Source organism: Xiphophorus couchianus, chromosome 18 (genome assembly GCF_001444195.1).
Source record: "Xiphophorus couchianus chromosome 18, X_couchianus-1.0, whole genome shotgun sequence".
NCBI lineage: Eukaryota > Metazoa > Chordata > Actinopteri > Cyprinodontiformes > Poeciliidae > Xiphophorus > Xiphophorus couchianus.
The window spans coordinates 21,598,400-21,614,025 of NC_040245.1; the positions used below are offsets into that span (position 1 = coordinate 21,598,400).

At 39.6% G+C, this 15,626-nt stretch overlaps 1 protein-coding gene across 2 annotated transcripts in view; it reads left to right on the plus strand.

The window, feature by feature from the left end:
* dscaml1 (Down syndrome cell adhesion molecule like 1) overlaps positions 1-15,626 on the plus strand; it is a 111,334-nt gene that overhangs the window by 16,578 nt on the left and 79,130 nt on the right. For both annotated transcript variants that reach the window (XM_028045646.1, XM_028045647.1), the window contains exon 3: positions 5,983-6,129. In XM_028045646.1, the coding sequence (XP_027901447.1) occupies positions 5,983-6,129 (147 nt within the window). The remainder of the gene's footprint in view (positions 1-5,982; positions 6,130-15,626) is intronic.

The window sequence follows — 15,626 nt, forward strand, 5'->3', positions numbered from 1 at the left end:
GATATAGAGCGTATATGCTGTCTTGTAACTCTAGGGACTGAAGTGTCAAAAAAATAACAAAAAAAAGTTTTAAAATTTCAAGCATCAGACTAAAAATTGGATGAAAGCACATAATGTCCTGCTTCTAAATCCTAATCCTACTGCTTCTGTAGGTAAGAAGGTGCTGTGAGGTAAATGTTTCTAAATGACTTATCACCAGGAATAACAACAAAATAAAAGTTACGTTGTGAAAAGAAAAGTCATAAGCCATAATCCTGTGGATTCTTTTTTTTTTTTTGATGTTCATTAACAAGGAACTATTGTTGGACATTTTAAACTATTTTGAGTCCACTGACAGGTAGTGAAAACTTAAATACCAGTGGAAGACATTAGTAGTCACTACTCGGAGTCCACACTGGACACGTCGCCAGACAGGAACACACATGGTAATATCCCAGCATGCACGGTTTTGGGTTGTGAGAGAAGAACACAAAGTCCCTGGTGAGAAAGCAAGCAGGCATGGGGAGAAAATGCAAACTTCATTCAAAATGACGGAAGTTGAACCGAGGACCTTCTTCCTGCTGGAAACAAAGCTGGCAAATGTGTCAACAAACAAATCCATTCATTCTAACATGACACACATAAAGGGACAAATATATTCCAGATCTTGCCACTTACACAAAGTCCAGTTTGATTTGATCTACAAGGTGTTGTGCTCTTCTCGCGGACAAAAACTCTTCTATTTTAGTTCTTTAGTCCAACTTAATGTTTTAGATCAGCACACTAATTTTGATGTCAGATTGAGAAAAATGAGAAAAAATTGAGTAAATACAACATGTGGCTTTCAAAGTATTACCTCTCTCTTTGAGTAAGCCACTGTAACATCTTGTTTTTTTGTTCTGGAGCCATCCAGGTGTGTATTTGCTGGTGCATGTCAAGTCATTGTTCCACTGCAAAGCCCAATGGAGCTTGAGTCTAAGATCACAAACTTAGCCTGACGTTCTCCATGAGAGTTTTCTGGCAGAGGTCATGTCCCACAGAAGTATGCAACCTGAATCCATCGTACCACCACCACCATCATCATGTTTGACTGATAGCATGACTTTGCACATCTGAAACGCTGAATTAGTTTTACACTAAATGTAATAGGACACTCCTTCCAAAACTCTCCGCTCCTGAGTGCATCCATATTAATGGAGGCCAAGCAGAAGAGTCACCGAACATTCTTGTGTCTGCTAATATATATATATATATATATATATATATATTTTTTTTTTTTCTGCTGGCATCAGTTGGAAAACCAAAAATCCATATAATCCGAAAGACAGAAGATTAATTAATAGTTGCCCTTTGCCTTGATCACTGAATGTCATGAAAGAACAGTCCGTTTTTATTTTCATATAACTTCCAGCATAAATGATTAACAAGAGACTTCAGTGCACACATGCAGTAATGCTGTGGTAGAATGGGCTGTACGAGTCAAAGGGTTTTAAGTTTCATTTACCTAACAGCTGTTTACACAGACACAATACAATGAAGGAAGGACACCTGTTCGTTGCGGCTAACCTTACCGCTTCTTTGTTCCAGCTAAAATACACAAAACTGCAAAGCTCTGGAAAGAGTGTGCATAGATCCTCTTTCTTAATTTGTCCTCAGCATCTCTTCTCTAACTGGTAGTGTATTTCTAACATAAAAACAGGTTTCTAAAGAGGGCTTTGTTTTTATTTTATTTATTTTTTAATCTATAACATTTTCAGTTGGTAATGAAACCTACGTACATTAGGATCTCTTGTGTTTCATCATGTTCCTCCACAATCTCTTCGTATTCTCAGCTTGCTTTATAAATTAGTAAATGCAGTATTTGGTTTCCCTGTCGTTAATTATTGAAGCGACAGTGATACAAGACTCGCCTCCCAGTGCGCCCAGTGCGCCCAGACCCATGTTTTAGCTCGTTTCCTGGCAACCCAGCTACTTATAGTCAGGCATCAGTAACATCCTAATAATTCTGCTGCGCATGCGAAGAGGGGGTGGGGGAGTGCAATTTACACACAAATCAGTCCGACTATTTTACATCGTGTTAGGAAGCTGCCCTCGTGTCTCTATAAGGTCTTTGAATAACTTGCAACAAATCACAACAGTGGCCTCTTATTGTGGTCGCTGCTAGACCTTATTTGACAGATTTCAAGTGGGTAAAGGAACTGTTGCGCAACACCCTTCGAAAGGGTGTGAAGTGTAAAACAAGTGACCTTGACTGGATATGAACTTCCACTGAACTGAAATGTGATATCTGTCATCGTTGTGGCAAGTATTTACAAGCTGTCAGGCTGATTTTAAACACTCTCGGAGAGCCTCAGTGGGCATTTGGGATTCTACTTTCTATTGACAGAAGGGAGCCAGGTCACCAGGAGAGTAAATAAATGATTGAAAGGATTGGCTCGGTCACAACAGCTGAGGCTCTTGTGTCGATCCAGGCTATTGATCCAGTGCTAGGTGGCATCAATGAAACGCTAGAGTTGTTTAATTTAAGGAAGTCAAACAAAGGCCTAATGAGAATGATTATTTTATTTTAGCTTTTGAGCTCTCGTCGATGCTCTGCTTCTGGTTACCAAAGTGGCGGCAAAATGATCTACATCCTGTCTCCTGCATTTTGTCATGTTGAAACTGTTGTTGCGCAACACCCCCCCCCTCCTTTCTGTCTCTACTCTCTCACTCTCGTACTTCCTCTTCTGAGAGGGGAGATGTGCTACCAGTTCTCCGTCTAACGGGTCCGTTGAGTTTCCTAAATCTGCTGGGATTTACCCTGTCCAGAACTGAAGTAAACTCTGTTTAAGCTGGTTTCGAGAAACGATTCGCCTGGTTATCTGACGGCCTACATCCAGGTGTCCCACCAGTCATCTGGTGGGACATCCAGGTGTCCCACCAGTCATCTCCACTTCACTTCTCCACTTCTCTTGACAAAACCTAAAAAAATACATGGTGTATTGTGTGTCTCCAATGTCTCCAAATATAATGCAAGTCAACCAAGATCGCCTCATTTCAAAAACAAACTCCAAATAGCGTTGTTGAGTTTGAAGATCACATCAGAAAGATGTGAAATTTGAATTTAAAGCTTTCAACTTTTAAAACAACATACAACATTCGTTCATCTTCTGAAAATAACAAAAGCAGGCACAACTATAAGGAGTTAGTTGGAAGACGTCGGTAGCTAGATAGAGGGAAATACTGCAAGAAGATCTGTCAGGTGCTTCAGAAAGCTGGGGAAACTTTGCATTATTATTGTGTTTTTGCTTTTTGTATTGACATTTTTTGTGATGAAGCAGTTTGTGGCTCTTGACACATTAATGGATTTCACCACATTGCATAATATGACTTTCAATGTGCAGCCAGCCAATTACTTGTTGGAATTGCCCAGTCAAACATAAGCTGCAAGTCTTGAAGAAAATACTTTTTCCAGATGCTCTCAATCTCATCTTAGTCTTTTAGTTATTCTGCAAATAATGGGTAAAGAAAAATTCTTTCCACTGAAAACCGTGTCTATAAATTACTAATTGAGGGAGACTGAATAGAAATGCATGCCACACTTTTCAGTTTTATTCCTAAAAATGTTCACATTTTACTTCATTATGGTCAAGTTTATGCCGTCTTATCGAATGAAGTCCTAATATACATTGAGGTTCAAGGGGAATAAACACATTTACAAAGAACTGAATCTTCTGTCTCTCTGTTTCTGTGAAGTCTAGAGTGGTTTTCTAAGATAAATCTTCAAACATAAAAAAAACATACTCGAAAATGTTTTACATTGTCAAACCAGCACACACAAAAAACCTAAATAAAACTTTGATAAAATTGAATTAAATTTAATAAAAGTATATCAATATTTGTCAGGTTCACACATACGCTACACTCTGTGCTCCTTCACAAGCCACCAAAGAAGAAAGACGGGGTCCATGGTTCAGGCGCTTATGAATAAAGTACAACTGTGAAATCAATAGATAGAATGAGACAAAAGACTTGGGAGAATAAAGCTCGAACTTTAAGGTGAAAGACTCTCCACCGTTTCGACAAGGACATTGGCTTTGGTTCCACTGGGTTCCAGTGACAGTAGCGGCTGGCAGAAAGCATTATTAATGACCAAGGAAACTGGCCTTCAGGCGAGGCGTTAATTATATCACTGGAGAGCTGGAGGAAGAGAGCGGGAGGGGTGAGGCCACTCCCAGTTTGATGTGTGTGTGTGTGTGTGTGCGCGCGTGTACATTTTACATTGTTAAGCCATTACTGTCCTAATTTCTAAAGTGAGGCCCGGCTGATAGATTGCCAGAATCCGTCCCCAATATCAGTCTAGACCCTATCTGATTTTTGTAATTGTGTTTTTCTCATCTTATTCATGTCAGATATTCTCCTTTTTGTGCACATCAAAGAGAAAAAAATAATCTAGTGAGTTAACTTTAAACAAATAAGCTCCACAGTTTGGGTTAGAAAACAACACACCAATGATTCTGTCCAGTGGGTGTGCCCTTGAGCTACCTGTCTCTCCTTCTTATCAAAATAATCCATTCATTTAATTTCACCTCACTTAATTTATCTAATGAATGTATGCTTTGATTCAACAATTCACATTTTTCCACTAATCCAAATGTGGCAGAATTAACTGGAGAGATAATTTGGTTAGCTACAGGCTACTGTTTTCATCATTAGGCCCGTCTTAATCACTACCGTCCTTTCTGTACACTGGCACAGATTCGTAGTCTGGAGCTCGGCTTGCCATGAGCAGAGGGTGTGTTTTTGATGCCTGGCGCCTGCATGTGACAGCTCCATCGGCTGTGAGCGGTCCTCCACTCCTTGCCGTCTCATAGCATCTGTGGCGCTGCGCCTTAAAAGGCCAGGGGCCGATCACTGTGCATCCCTTCCAACGCAGCTCAAAGTCAGGCCTTCTTACAATCAAACTGTGGCTTTAAGTCTGGGGCTAAAAAGTGCATCGCTGTCCTAATGTGGTTAAACTGAACACCAGAACGCATTGTTTTCTGATCTGTCCCTGCATTCATCATTTGGTGAGGCTGGACAGTGATGACATAAAAAAGAGGCATTGAAAATCTTTTTTTTTTTTCCCCAAGTTAGAAAATTTTATGTCACTAATTTTCAGATTATGATGTCTACAAATGGAATACTACTTACTACTTTAACTTTTTTTATTTGCAAAGATTCCTCACATCCTACAAAAGCACAGAAAGGGCAGTTTAGGTTTTTCTTTTAGGTTTTAAGTTACCCCATACGCTCTCAATTTTCAGCAGTGATCTTTGAAATGTTTGAAATGTTAAACATAATATTTAATAACCTTCTCCACAGTTTTCTCTTTGACTTGTCGCTTGCTCTTGGTTTTCATAGTACTGTCCTTTCAACAAAGTTCTCACACAAACATACGGGTTCTTTACAGAACAGTTTTATTTATACTGGAAACGAATTACAGACTGAACACTGTTTAGTAATCTGCTCTTCTTAATCTTAAAATACAAGCATGTCTCACTTTTTAATATCAAAAGGAATTTATATATTTTTTCACTTCATCCAATTGCTTGCTATGCTGATGATCCAAAAGAGATGCTGAAAATTGTGATTGTAGGGTGATGAAATAAAATACTATAGTGATACGAATACTTTTTTAAAAAGTGCCTAAAATGACACCAGTTCAAATTGAGAAACACCTTTGCTTCTTTGGTCTTAGCTCTCTATAAATTTAGTTTCCATTCATTTTAATAAAACACAAAGTTGCAATTGTCAATGCCACATGAAAATGCGACAAGCTTTTTGTATCTACTTGTATAGATAATCTGATGTGCTGCTTCTCAACTGATGATGTGTTTTATAACTATTCTCTTTCAGCTTCTCAAACGTGATGCACTTTAATTTAAAAAAAATTAAGATGCTTCATTTTTATTAGCGTCCGGGTTACAAACACAATGCTGCTTTAAATAACTAACATTCTTCCTTTTCTTTCCTATAACCCAGTGTTCAGGGAGCCCTACACAGTCCGAGTGGCAGACCAGCATTCCATGCGGGGTAACATTGCCGTATTCAAGTGCCTCATCCCTTCAGCTGTTCAAGAGTACGTCAGCGTGGTGTCCTGGGAGAAAGACACCGTTTCCATCATCCCTGGTAGGACATTCAGGCTACAGTTGTCATCAGTGATTCACCAAACGCCGTTACGTTGCAGTTGGAAATTAGTTTGACAGGTTTTGTCAGCCAATCGCTAAAATACTGATGTCATGACTCGCTCGTTGTGTTTTATTTGCATCAGGGAGAAATTAGATGAAGAAATTTCACAAAATGTTGGTTATCATCTTTTTACAGTGATAAATATGTTTTGTTTTTGCAATGCTTGTTTGGGTATAACATTTTTCACCATACAATTCCCATAGTTTAAAAGTTCTTTACATGGGTTGTCAAACTAAATTGTGGAGAAACTGCAGGTTTTCTACCTGTCGGCATCAGCACTATTGCTTCACACTGCCGCTCATTCAATAAAAGAATGTCACCTGACTTTTCCTCTGCATTCAAAAACGACAAATTCAGCTGTTTGGGAATATTTCTGGTCACGTAAAATACATACAGACATGTTGTGGAAACATACCATCCCTTTAGTGCTCTTAATAAAAACATAAAGGAAACTCGACTTGTGCCCATGTGGGTGTGTGAATGTTGACTGAGAAAGCTTGAGACGGTACACAGTCGGATGAGTGATACATTTGTGTCACTGCTCGTGAAAAAATTGAGCAGCCATATCTTTGCTGCGTCTCGGAGCAGCTCTCTTTACTCCACATGATCCTTTCTTTAAATCATTCAACGGAGAAGCAATATCACTTTGAAACTGAGCTTGCAAGTAGCTATTCTTTCAGTGTGCATTGACATTTGTGCATGTGAATGTGAATGTGTTCAGGTGTGCGTGGCATGGTGTTAACGTCTGCTCTATAGAGCAACGCCAAATTGCAGGCTGTCAGATGAGACTGTTCAGGTCAGATGATACGTTTTGCTCCTTCTGCCCCTTATCGCCCTCTCTGATGCAGAGTGCTTACTTCGTCTCTGTACAGTGCATGCGCCTTTGTGCATAAAGGTGTGTTTGTGCTCCTCTTTTTGTACAATTCTATCCTTCACACAGCAGCACCCATTGATCCAACTCAACACTGGTGCGTATATGTATGTGTGTGGCCCGAGGGGGGTTTCCAGTCTGGATCGATAAAGCTTGTTGTTGGATTCCCCTCTCTCTTGTCACGGATCTCTCAGTGTGAGAGTGGTGAGACCAGGCAAGTCTGTTTGACTCATAGCTCAGTGTGTCTGCGTGTGTGCTTTGTTAGTAAAAGTCAGTGTATCACGTTTGTGTGCTAAGCGCTCAGTGGGAGTATGGTATTGATCATTTGGTAAAACATGCACACATAAACAAGTAAAAGCATGTTGGGATAGTCGCTTTCTCTCTTTCTCCCTCTCTCTTCCTCTACCTCACTCACACACGCCCACACACACAAGTGTAAATAAGTGATTTCCTGAAAAAGACCTTAACCCTAAAAGAATGAAATAAGGATGTACTGTTTTGCAAAGATAAATAAATAGATGCATATAGTCAAAATGAGCTGCTTCCATAGGGTGACTGTACTTAACCTTAGAGATAACGGGAAGTCATCTAGGGTTAGCTCCCAACACAACCCTTCTTGGACTCCAGTGATATAGCCAGGAGAAATACAGATAGTATCCATGACTTTAAGTCTGCTGGCTTTTTATTCCATTGTGTATTTTAGCTGACAATGTTTTGCTATGAGCTCAGGGATGTAGATGCCAAGATTTTATGCAATCTGTAGTGTCCATTCCATATAGCCCATAAAAAGCAGTCGCCCATTTGGATGTTTTACCCTTTATGTTGCTTTTGCAAATCAGTCATGCTCAACAAAATTTGGCTTCCTTAACAACAAAAAAAAACTTACAAAAATCCTTTTCATGTTAAAGTAGAAACTGGTTTGTACAAAATGACAAAAATAAATACAGATATTTAACATAAAGTTTAATGATTGTTAAATGATTGCACAAATATTCAAGGCAGTAGTTAGATTATGCACCTTTTGCTAAAATCACATCTGAACTTTGCAATTTTTCTCCACTCTGCTTTGTAATACTTTTCAAGCTCTGTCAGGTAGCATGGAGGTTTCACTTTGACATTAAAAAAGTGTTTTTTCGTCTTTTTATTTCTTTTTTTTTGTCAAAAAGGCCAAATTTGATTCATCATAAATAATTTGTAAAAGAAATATAAGGGTAAAACATCCAAGGGAATGATTACTTTTTATAGGTGCTGGTAAAGGTTTTCTCCGGGGAGTTTTGCTGACAAAGTCACGACTTAACTTAAAGATGGTTTTTGCTAACTCTTCCGATTTTGATCTTTTAACCACATTTATCTTGATATCTGATCTGTTAACAACAGATGGAAAATCCCTTACTCATCCCAAATTCATTCCACTTATCACTAAGTGTTTGTTATCTAAACAAACAAACTTTTTTTTTTTTTGCCAAATTGCAAAACACAGCTCTCTATAGCTCACACAATCAGCTATAAGAACATATTGCATTTCTGTTTCTTAACACAGGTTGGATCCACAGTCAATCAGCAACAATAAGGTGGATGCACGATTTTAACTAAGATTTGTAACACAAGATTCAGATTCAGAGCTTTTATTCCACTTAAAATAGGACATGAGCAAGTAGTGCTATAATAATTGTAAATCTACCAAGCTGTTTACATAAATTTACAATTTATTTTTCTTTGTATCACCTGCAGTCACATTAATTCTTGATGTTTTTTGTGTCACAGTTAAAAAAAAATAAAGGGAATTAAGTGTGATATATTCATATCAGGGCTCAAAGATCCACTCTGGTTTTAGTTATCCTTCTAGTCCTCTTGTTTTCACAGGCCCACAAGGCAAACTGTTGAAATCACAACCTGAAAAGGTAAATATTTAAAAAAAACACTTTTTTTGAGTTTAGTCTATAGCTAACTTATGTCCAAACATGAGCAAAAGTTAACACGTTTGTTAATCATGTACGGTAGTTCCTCATTTTACTTATGAAGCTTTGCAAAGTTTATCTGCTGACAGCTTGTAATTGTCTCTTTGATGATCAGTGAAGTTTATCATGATTTTACTTAAAACAACAAAAATTGTAAATCATCAGTATTATAAGTATTAGCAAAATAACTTCCAGAGCAAAGAAAAAAGATTTTGATGATAAATTCCTTTTTTTTTTTTTTTTTGTAATGTTCGGATATCTCTAGAAATTATGATTTTGGGATCCTTAATGAAACCATGCTTTGCTATCCTGTCAAAAATGTTAATCTAAAGACATTGTGGAGCTTTATTTTTTCCTCCCAATTTTCTCAGTCACTCCTCCTCCTCTCTCCTCACAGCTGATGAATAGGTCCTATTGGTAAGACAGTGGTGCTCTTCTTTTCGACCATCTTCGGCTCAAAGGCTCTTCTCATCTCTTTCCCTCCCTGGTACAGACTGGTGGCCTGTGTCGATGGCCCCGCACAGAAACACTTACACAAACACTGACCCACACCGAGTTCCAATTAGAGGCGTTCGTGCATGCCTCCATCCATCCGTCCATTCATCCCCTTCATCCATCAGCTCCTGGTTGCATGCTCAACTTTCAGCCTTCACTTGAGCACTCGAGATGCTCTGGTGCTTTGCCATTTATTAGAGACAGAGCATGCTAGGTGTCGGCTTGACAAGATGACATATGTCACACAGACGGCTGTGTTGGTCAATAAAACTGAGTATGAATGGGTTTTGATGAAGAGAGAGGAGGGTGTTTGCTGACAGCTGGCCTCACTGCGATTCGACCCTTCTTGGGTGTCGTGTCAGTATTTGACAGCCAAATCTGTTTGCCTTTGTGGCCTGCACATAGAGCAATGTTGGGCGGTACGGACAAATTTACAGACAGACAGGCTGATAGTCAAACAGAGGAGGGCCAAGTGTTTAGACTAGCTCTTGTGGTTTTTACTCAGCTGTCAAAACTGCCGCTCTCGCACCGCTTCTCCGTATAGCTGCGTCTCTCCGTTTAATTGATGGTTTGCTGGTGTCGCCGTCACTTATAATAAAATTAGCATTTGTTTTCTTGTCAGTTAGGCAACTGAAGGACTACAATCTGACAGATGTGTAATAAGGAACTTCATCTGCGTACGGGGGTGTGTGTGTGTGTATGAGACTGTGTGAATCTCCTCCTCCAGTTGGAGCTTAAAACAGTGTGAGTTTTATCCGGTCGCCATGGAAACCGGTGCAATCCGGCAGGCGGAATGAGGAAGGTGTGAGGATGCATCGCTGCTTGATTTTTATTAGTGCATCACCATCGCTCAGCTCCACCTCTGTCATGCTCACACACATGCATACACACCGGCAAACAGAGGACAGTGATTTCTGTTCCTTTCTGGGATGGAAGACGGTCAACCTGTCCTCGCTGAAACTGTTAATTGCGTCCATCACGTCAACACTCCAGTACATGCAAATTTGCATATAAGCAACTGAGGTTTTTGATATTGATTACCATATGTTTCAAAGCACTGTCTGTGGTCACCTCCCTCACAAAGCTTCCAACATTTTATGGCTAAAACACGGTATTACACACACTACGATTAGATGAGATTGTTTTTTTTCTATCCGAAATAAAATTCTAACCTTTTCTGAGGACTGCCCTTCTAATTCCAATTTTGACTAATTTATTTATATATATAAAATATATATATTTTATTTTAAAAAAGGTTTAGTGTGCACAAAGTGGAAACAGTATGCTGTGTTGTCTTTGTTAGTTTGCAAGAGTATTTATGCATTAATTAGTCTGTTGTTGATGGTTTAGAGAACAAAAATCTTTGGAGTGAATGAATAAAAAAAAAAGAAAACAGAAGAAAAACATAGGTATTGATGTAGATATCTGCTCAAAGCCATTTCTAAGAAGAGAGCCATTATCCGGAAATGGAGATAACCTGAAATACTGACTATCAACACTCTACCTCCTTACCTTCAGAAATGCAGCATAAATTGAGTTAGAGGAACTGATCTTAACATTCAACTACGGTAATTAGCAGAAAAAAAGAAAAGGAACCCTTCCCCTAAAGAAGAAAGTGAAGAATAAAATGTGATGTTGTTCACTGATTGAAGCTGCCTCTTTGACACGCACTACATGCCTCTCTGAGTAAAGTGCAGTGTCGCCACAGCTGCTGCATCTCCTGCCCTAGTCTCCATTTTGTATCCTCTCTGTAGAGGCCTGCTACCTCTCTCCATCCCTCCGTCTATCCACTCCTAACTTTCTTCCCCTCTAGTCCTTCCTTTTTAGAGGCACTTATTAGGAGATAGTGAAGTGACAATGCCTGGCCTGTTCCATCCACTCCATCAGCCCTCTAAGTGAACAAGAGATAGGCTCAAAAACCACAGAATAAGCAGAAAACAGGGGAACATAAAGTGGCACAAAAGCATGACATGCTAAATTATGCAGATGGCAAAGCGAGTACGGGATGGAGAGACGATGGAATAAGTTAGGTAGGTAGATAAGGACGCATGAGAGGGTGTGGGGATGGATAAAGAGAGAGGTGTATGTTTTAGTTTTCTTGCTGTCCCCAGCACCCAAGGGAGAAGGAAGGAGAAGAGAAGGAGCTTTAAAGCCCCCAATCATTAAAGATGCATCTGACAAGTTCCTCCATCTTTTCTCCTGTGTCTCTCTTTGTCCTTTTGTTATATCTGCCGTTAGTGTCTGACCATTAACCATTATACACATCTATGTGTGATTTCCTTTAGGAGCGGAGAAGTTTATACCTCACGTAAAAGGTAGGGGAAGAGGGCAGGCAGCAGGGTAACCGGGGAGGGGAAATGGGTGGTGTTTACTTATTGATGTGTGTTTATGGGCTGTGGTGTGTGCGTGTTTGTGTATGAGAACCTGGCTGTGATGTGTGTTAGGTTGGGTTATTTATTCAGCACTTGTGTTTGGATGTTTTACAGAGAGAACAGGTGCAGAGCGACTCTGAGCTTGCTCTGTTTGAACGGACTCTGTGTCTGTGGGCGTGCGCTGGGGTGTATGTGTGTGTGTTTGGGGTGGGCTGGAGGGTGTAGGGGTGTGTGAGGGTGTTTGTCGGTGAGACAGACGGAAAGAGAGAGTCAGACACAGGGGCATTCACTGCTGTCCAGGCAATGATAGACCTGCAGTGTTTATCTGTGCAGAAAACCTGATTTGAAGATAGATAGATAGATAGATAGATAGATAGATAGATAGATAGATAGATAGATAGATAGATAGATAGATAGATAGATAGATAGATAGATAGATAGATAGATAGATAGATAGATAGATAGATAGATAGATAGATAGATAGATAGATAGATAGATAGATAGATAGATAGATAGATAGATAGATAGATAGATAGATAGATAGAAAGAACATGGACGTTCTGACTGAAATGGCGGGAGAGATGGAGGGAGATTGAAGGAGGATATGATGGAGGTAGGAAGTGAGAGAGGGCTGCGCACGAGGAGAATTTCAATGGCACTCCAATCATGCAGGCAGTCTCGTTAGCCCAGGGAACATTTGCATAGCGCCTCTGTGAATTCATTTGGCCTCACTCAGAAGAGAAGGCTCCCTTTCCTTTCTGCTTGTTAGTTATTCATTAACCACAAGGTGTGTGCAAGGCCGCTTGTGTGAGTTTGTCTGGGCTTTACGCACCCCCCTGCCCCCACAACCTCCCGCAGACCAACGTGCCTTTCGTTCTGTACTGTTGCCGTCCTTGCGTTTTGTGCCCGAGATCATTGCTAGCTGTGTTGTTGTTTGTTTGTTTTGTTTTGGGGTTTTTTCCGGTGTTTTCAACATCTCTTTTGACTCCGTGGACACGTGCTTCACTGCTTCCTTCCATTACAGCGAAAGCAGACAGAGTCGCCTTCAGATATTTTGCCAAATCCAGAGCCGACGTCAGAGCCTTACTCATCTCCCGCCATGATCTCTTGCCAACACCCTCCTCCTGAAATCGTGCTGCTGCTCCTCAACTTTGTGCATCATGCTGCCTTCCCAAGGAACTAATTAGTGGAAAAATACACGATGTAAGTTCAGACAATTAGGTTTTTGCTGGAGGCCATTTTTAATGGGTAGCATGACTACACCCCCCCACCACCACTTCTCCACCCCCAGAAAAAGAAGACATCAGTTAAGTTGGAGTAAGGTGGTGTGATTGTTTGTTTGGGTGTGAGGGTTTGAAGGTTGGGGTGGTGTCAGTGAGGAAGTTCAGCCAGTAAGTGGTGATGACACATATAATGAAGAATGCAGCGAACGTGTTATTCTAATTATCCCACTGACACCTCATACAATCTAATGTTGTTTGACAGTGCACAACAACCAGGGTGGAGAAAAGCTCTGATATGCACATTTGTATGTGTGTGTGTGTGTGTGAACTTTGCTGTGTGTGTGTGTGGTTTTGAAGCCAGGTTTTTACCTGATTGTGACAAAGTTGGTTACACACGGTGCTGTAAAAAAGTTTTTTTTACTTTTTCTTGTTTCAAATAATGAAACGGCTTCTTTTTTAGAACTGCTGTGTTAGTAATGTGATGAATACCTTCCAAAAACATTCGACATTTGTCCCGTCAGTCCACAGAGTCTTGAAGATTATTATGTTGTGTTTAGTCAATTGTGTGATGGACTTTAGTAATCTGTAATTACTAAAGCACAGTGCAATTAGTGCTTTAAATGGGCCGGCATGCACAAATACCACTATCAACTCTATCAGCACTTTTAGATTTTACCTCACAAAGTACTCTAAGATGTTGATGTTGTTTCCTACTTGTTTTACAAAGAAAATGCAATGTGATTCATTTTTATAAACACACATCGGTTTCATGCATATCTTGTCTGTGGATGCAAAGATAAAATTCTATCATTTTATTGTGTGGTTTCCAAACACAATGCACAACTATTAAATGTGATTTACAACCTCAAAATATTAGAAAATATAGAAATACCTGTCTGTTCAAAGGACAGACCAAACATGACTTTTTCTGTTCAGAGGCTATGTGCTTTTTAGATGCGAGTGTTGTTTGCATCCAAATTTGTATTTTGTGCAAAAATAAATTATGCACTATTGCATTCTTAAGTATTGAGTAAGTTGACCAACATCAATAATACATGAAAGGTATGTGTAAAAAAAAAAGCAATGAGAATAAGTACGAACCAAGCATTTTTACATGTATTTTCAGAGATGCAAGTGTTTATGCATATTTGTGTTTCAATAGTGCCGTGGGGGCAGGGTAGTATGAGAAATATCCTGTTCCAACATATCCCTGCTGGAGCTGACTTAATGACCCGTGACCTGAAGATGTACATGCAGAAGAAAGAAAGCGAGCGACAGAGTAGTTGAAGTGGGACATAAAGGAAGCAGGAAGAAGAAGAGGAGGAGTATATGGAGAAAGAGAGCACTGGGGTGAAGGATCAGGCACAAAATGGATGAAAACTGTAGCAAATAAATGTGCAATGACATAGAGAGACATGCAAATGTTTCCTTTTGTTTATCTTTTTTTTTACATAATTTATCTGTTCTCAGTTTTCTGTCTTTTTTGACATACTGCATCTTGTTTAATTTCTAATTATATCACTATTGTTGTTAATATTATTATTCTATCCTGTTCTTTCAACTCAGGGAACCTTCTATATTCTGTTGTGCAGCTGTGAGTGTGCGTACGTCGAAATGTGTGTGTGTGTGTGTGTGTGTGTGTGTGTGTGTGTGTGTGTGTGTGTGTGTGTGTGTGAGCCTGAGCTCCCCTGTCAGCAATGGAATCTCTGTGCTTTATTAATAGCTAATCAATGAGCTCTCTGGGATGTATGTTATGGCCTGAGGACTCCCGCAAGACATATGCTGGCATCTAAGTGCTCACCCGTCAATAGTTCACTGGCGTTTAATGCATATTTTTAGACATACTCTCTTCTTCCCCTCTTTACAACATGGGAAAAACAACACAAACAAACATGATTTACTCCTCTAATACTGATCAAATTTTTTTGCACCGAATACTTCCAGCGTTGTAAATGTGAAACTTTAGATTCTAGATGTAATTTTTTGTTCTTTACAAAGAAATACATTGCTGGGTTATGTGAAGTGGAGGTTTTAAAGGTGAATTCTCACTGCTTCTTATCTTGCCAGGTATGCTGTCATCTTGTAAATTTGTTACCTGGGTCCTAATCTAAGGACATTAAGGAGACTATCTGGAACATTTAATCCTGGTAAAACATTGAATTAATGGTGTTGCTTTGGTTGAAGTTCAATTTTCAACAATGCATGTGTATTGGCATCAAGGGTGACAAATTAATTGCTGAATTTTATGTGTTGTGACTGATCTGTTGTGTTTTGACATAAGGTGATCAGCTGAATGATCTGGATGCCCCCCACGTGCTCAGATGACTATTAGCCAAGTTGATCCAAAACTAGGTCTTACCATCAGTTTCACTTTTAGCTTTAATTAACCACTAGCATGCTGAAGTAAGTGAAGTGTTTGCATAGAGGGAGAGCAATGTTATTAGTGAGTCATAGTGCTGCAGCAGTGTCTTGTTTGTGTGGTGTAAACATAGTGTGTGAAAACGTCAGCGCTCACTC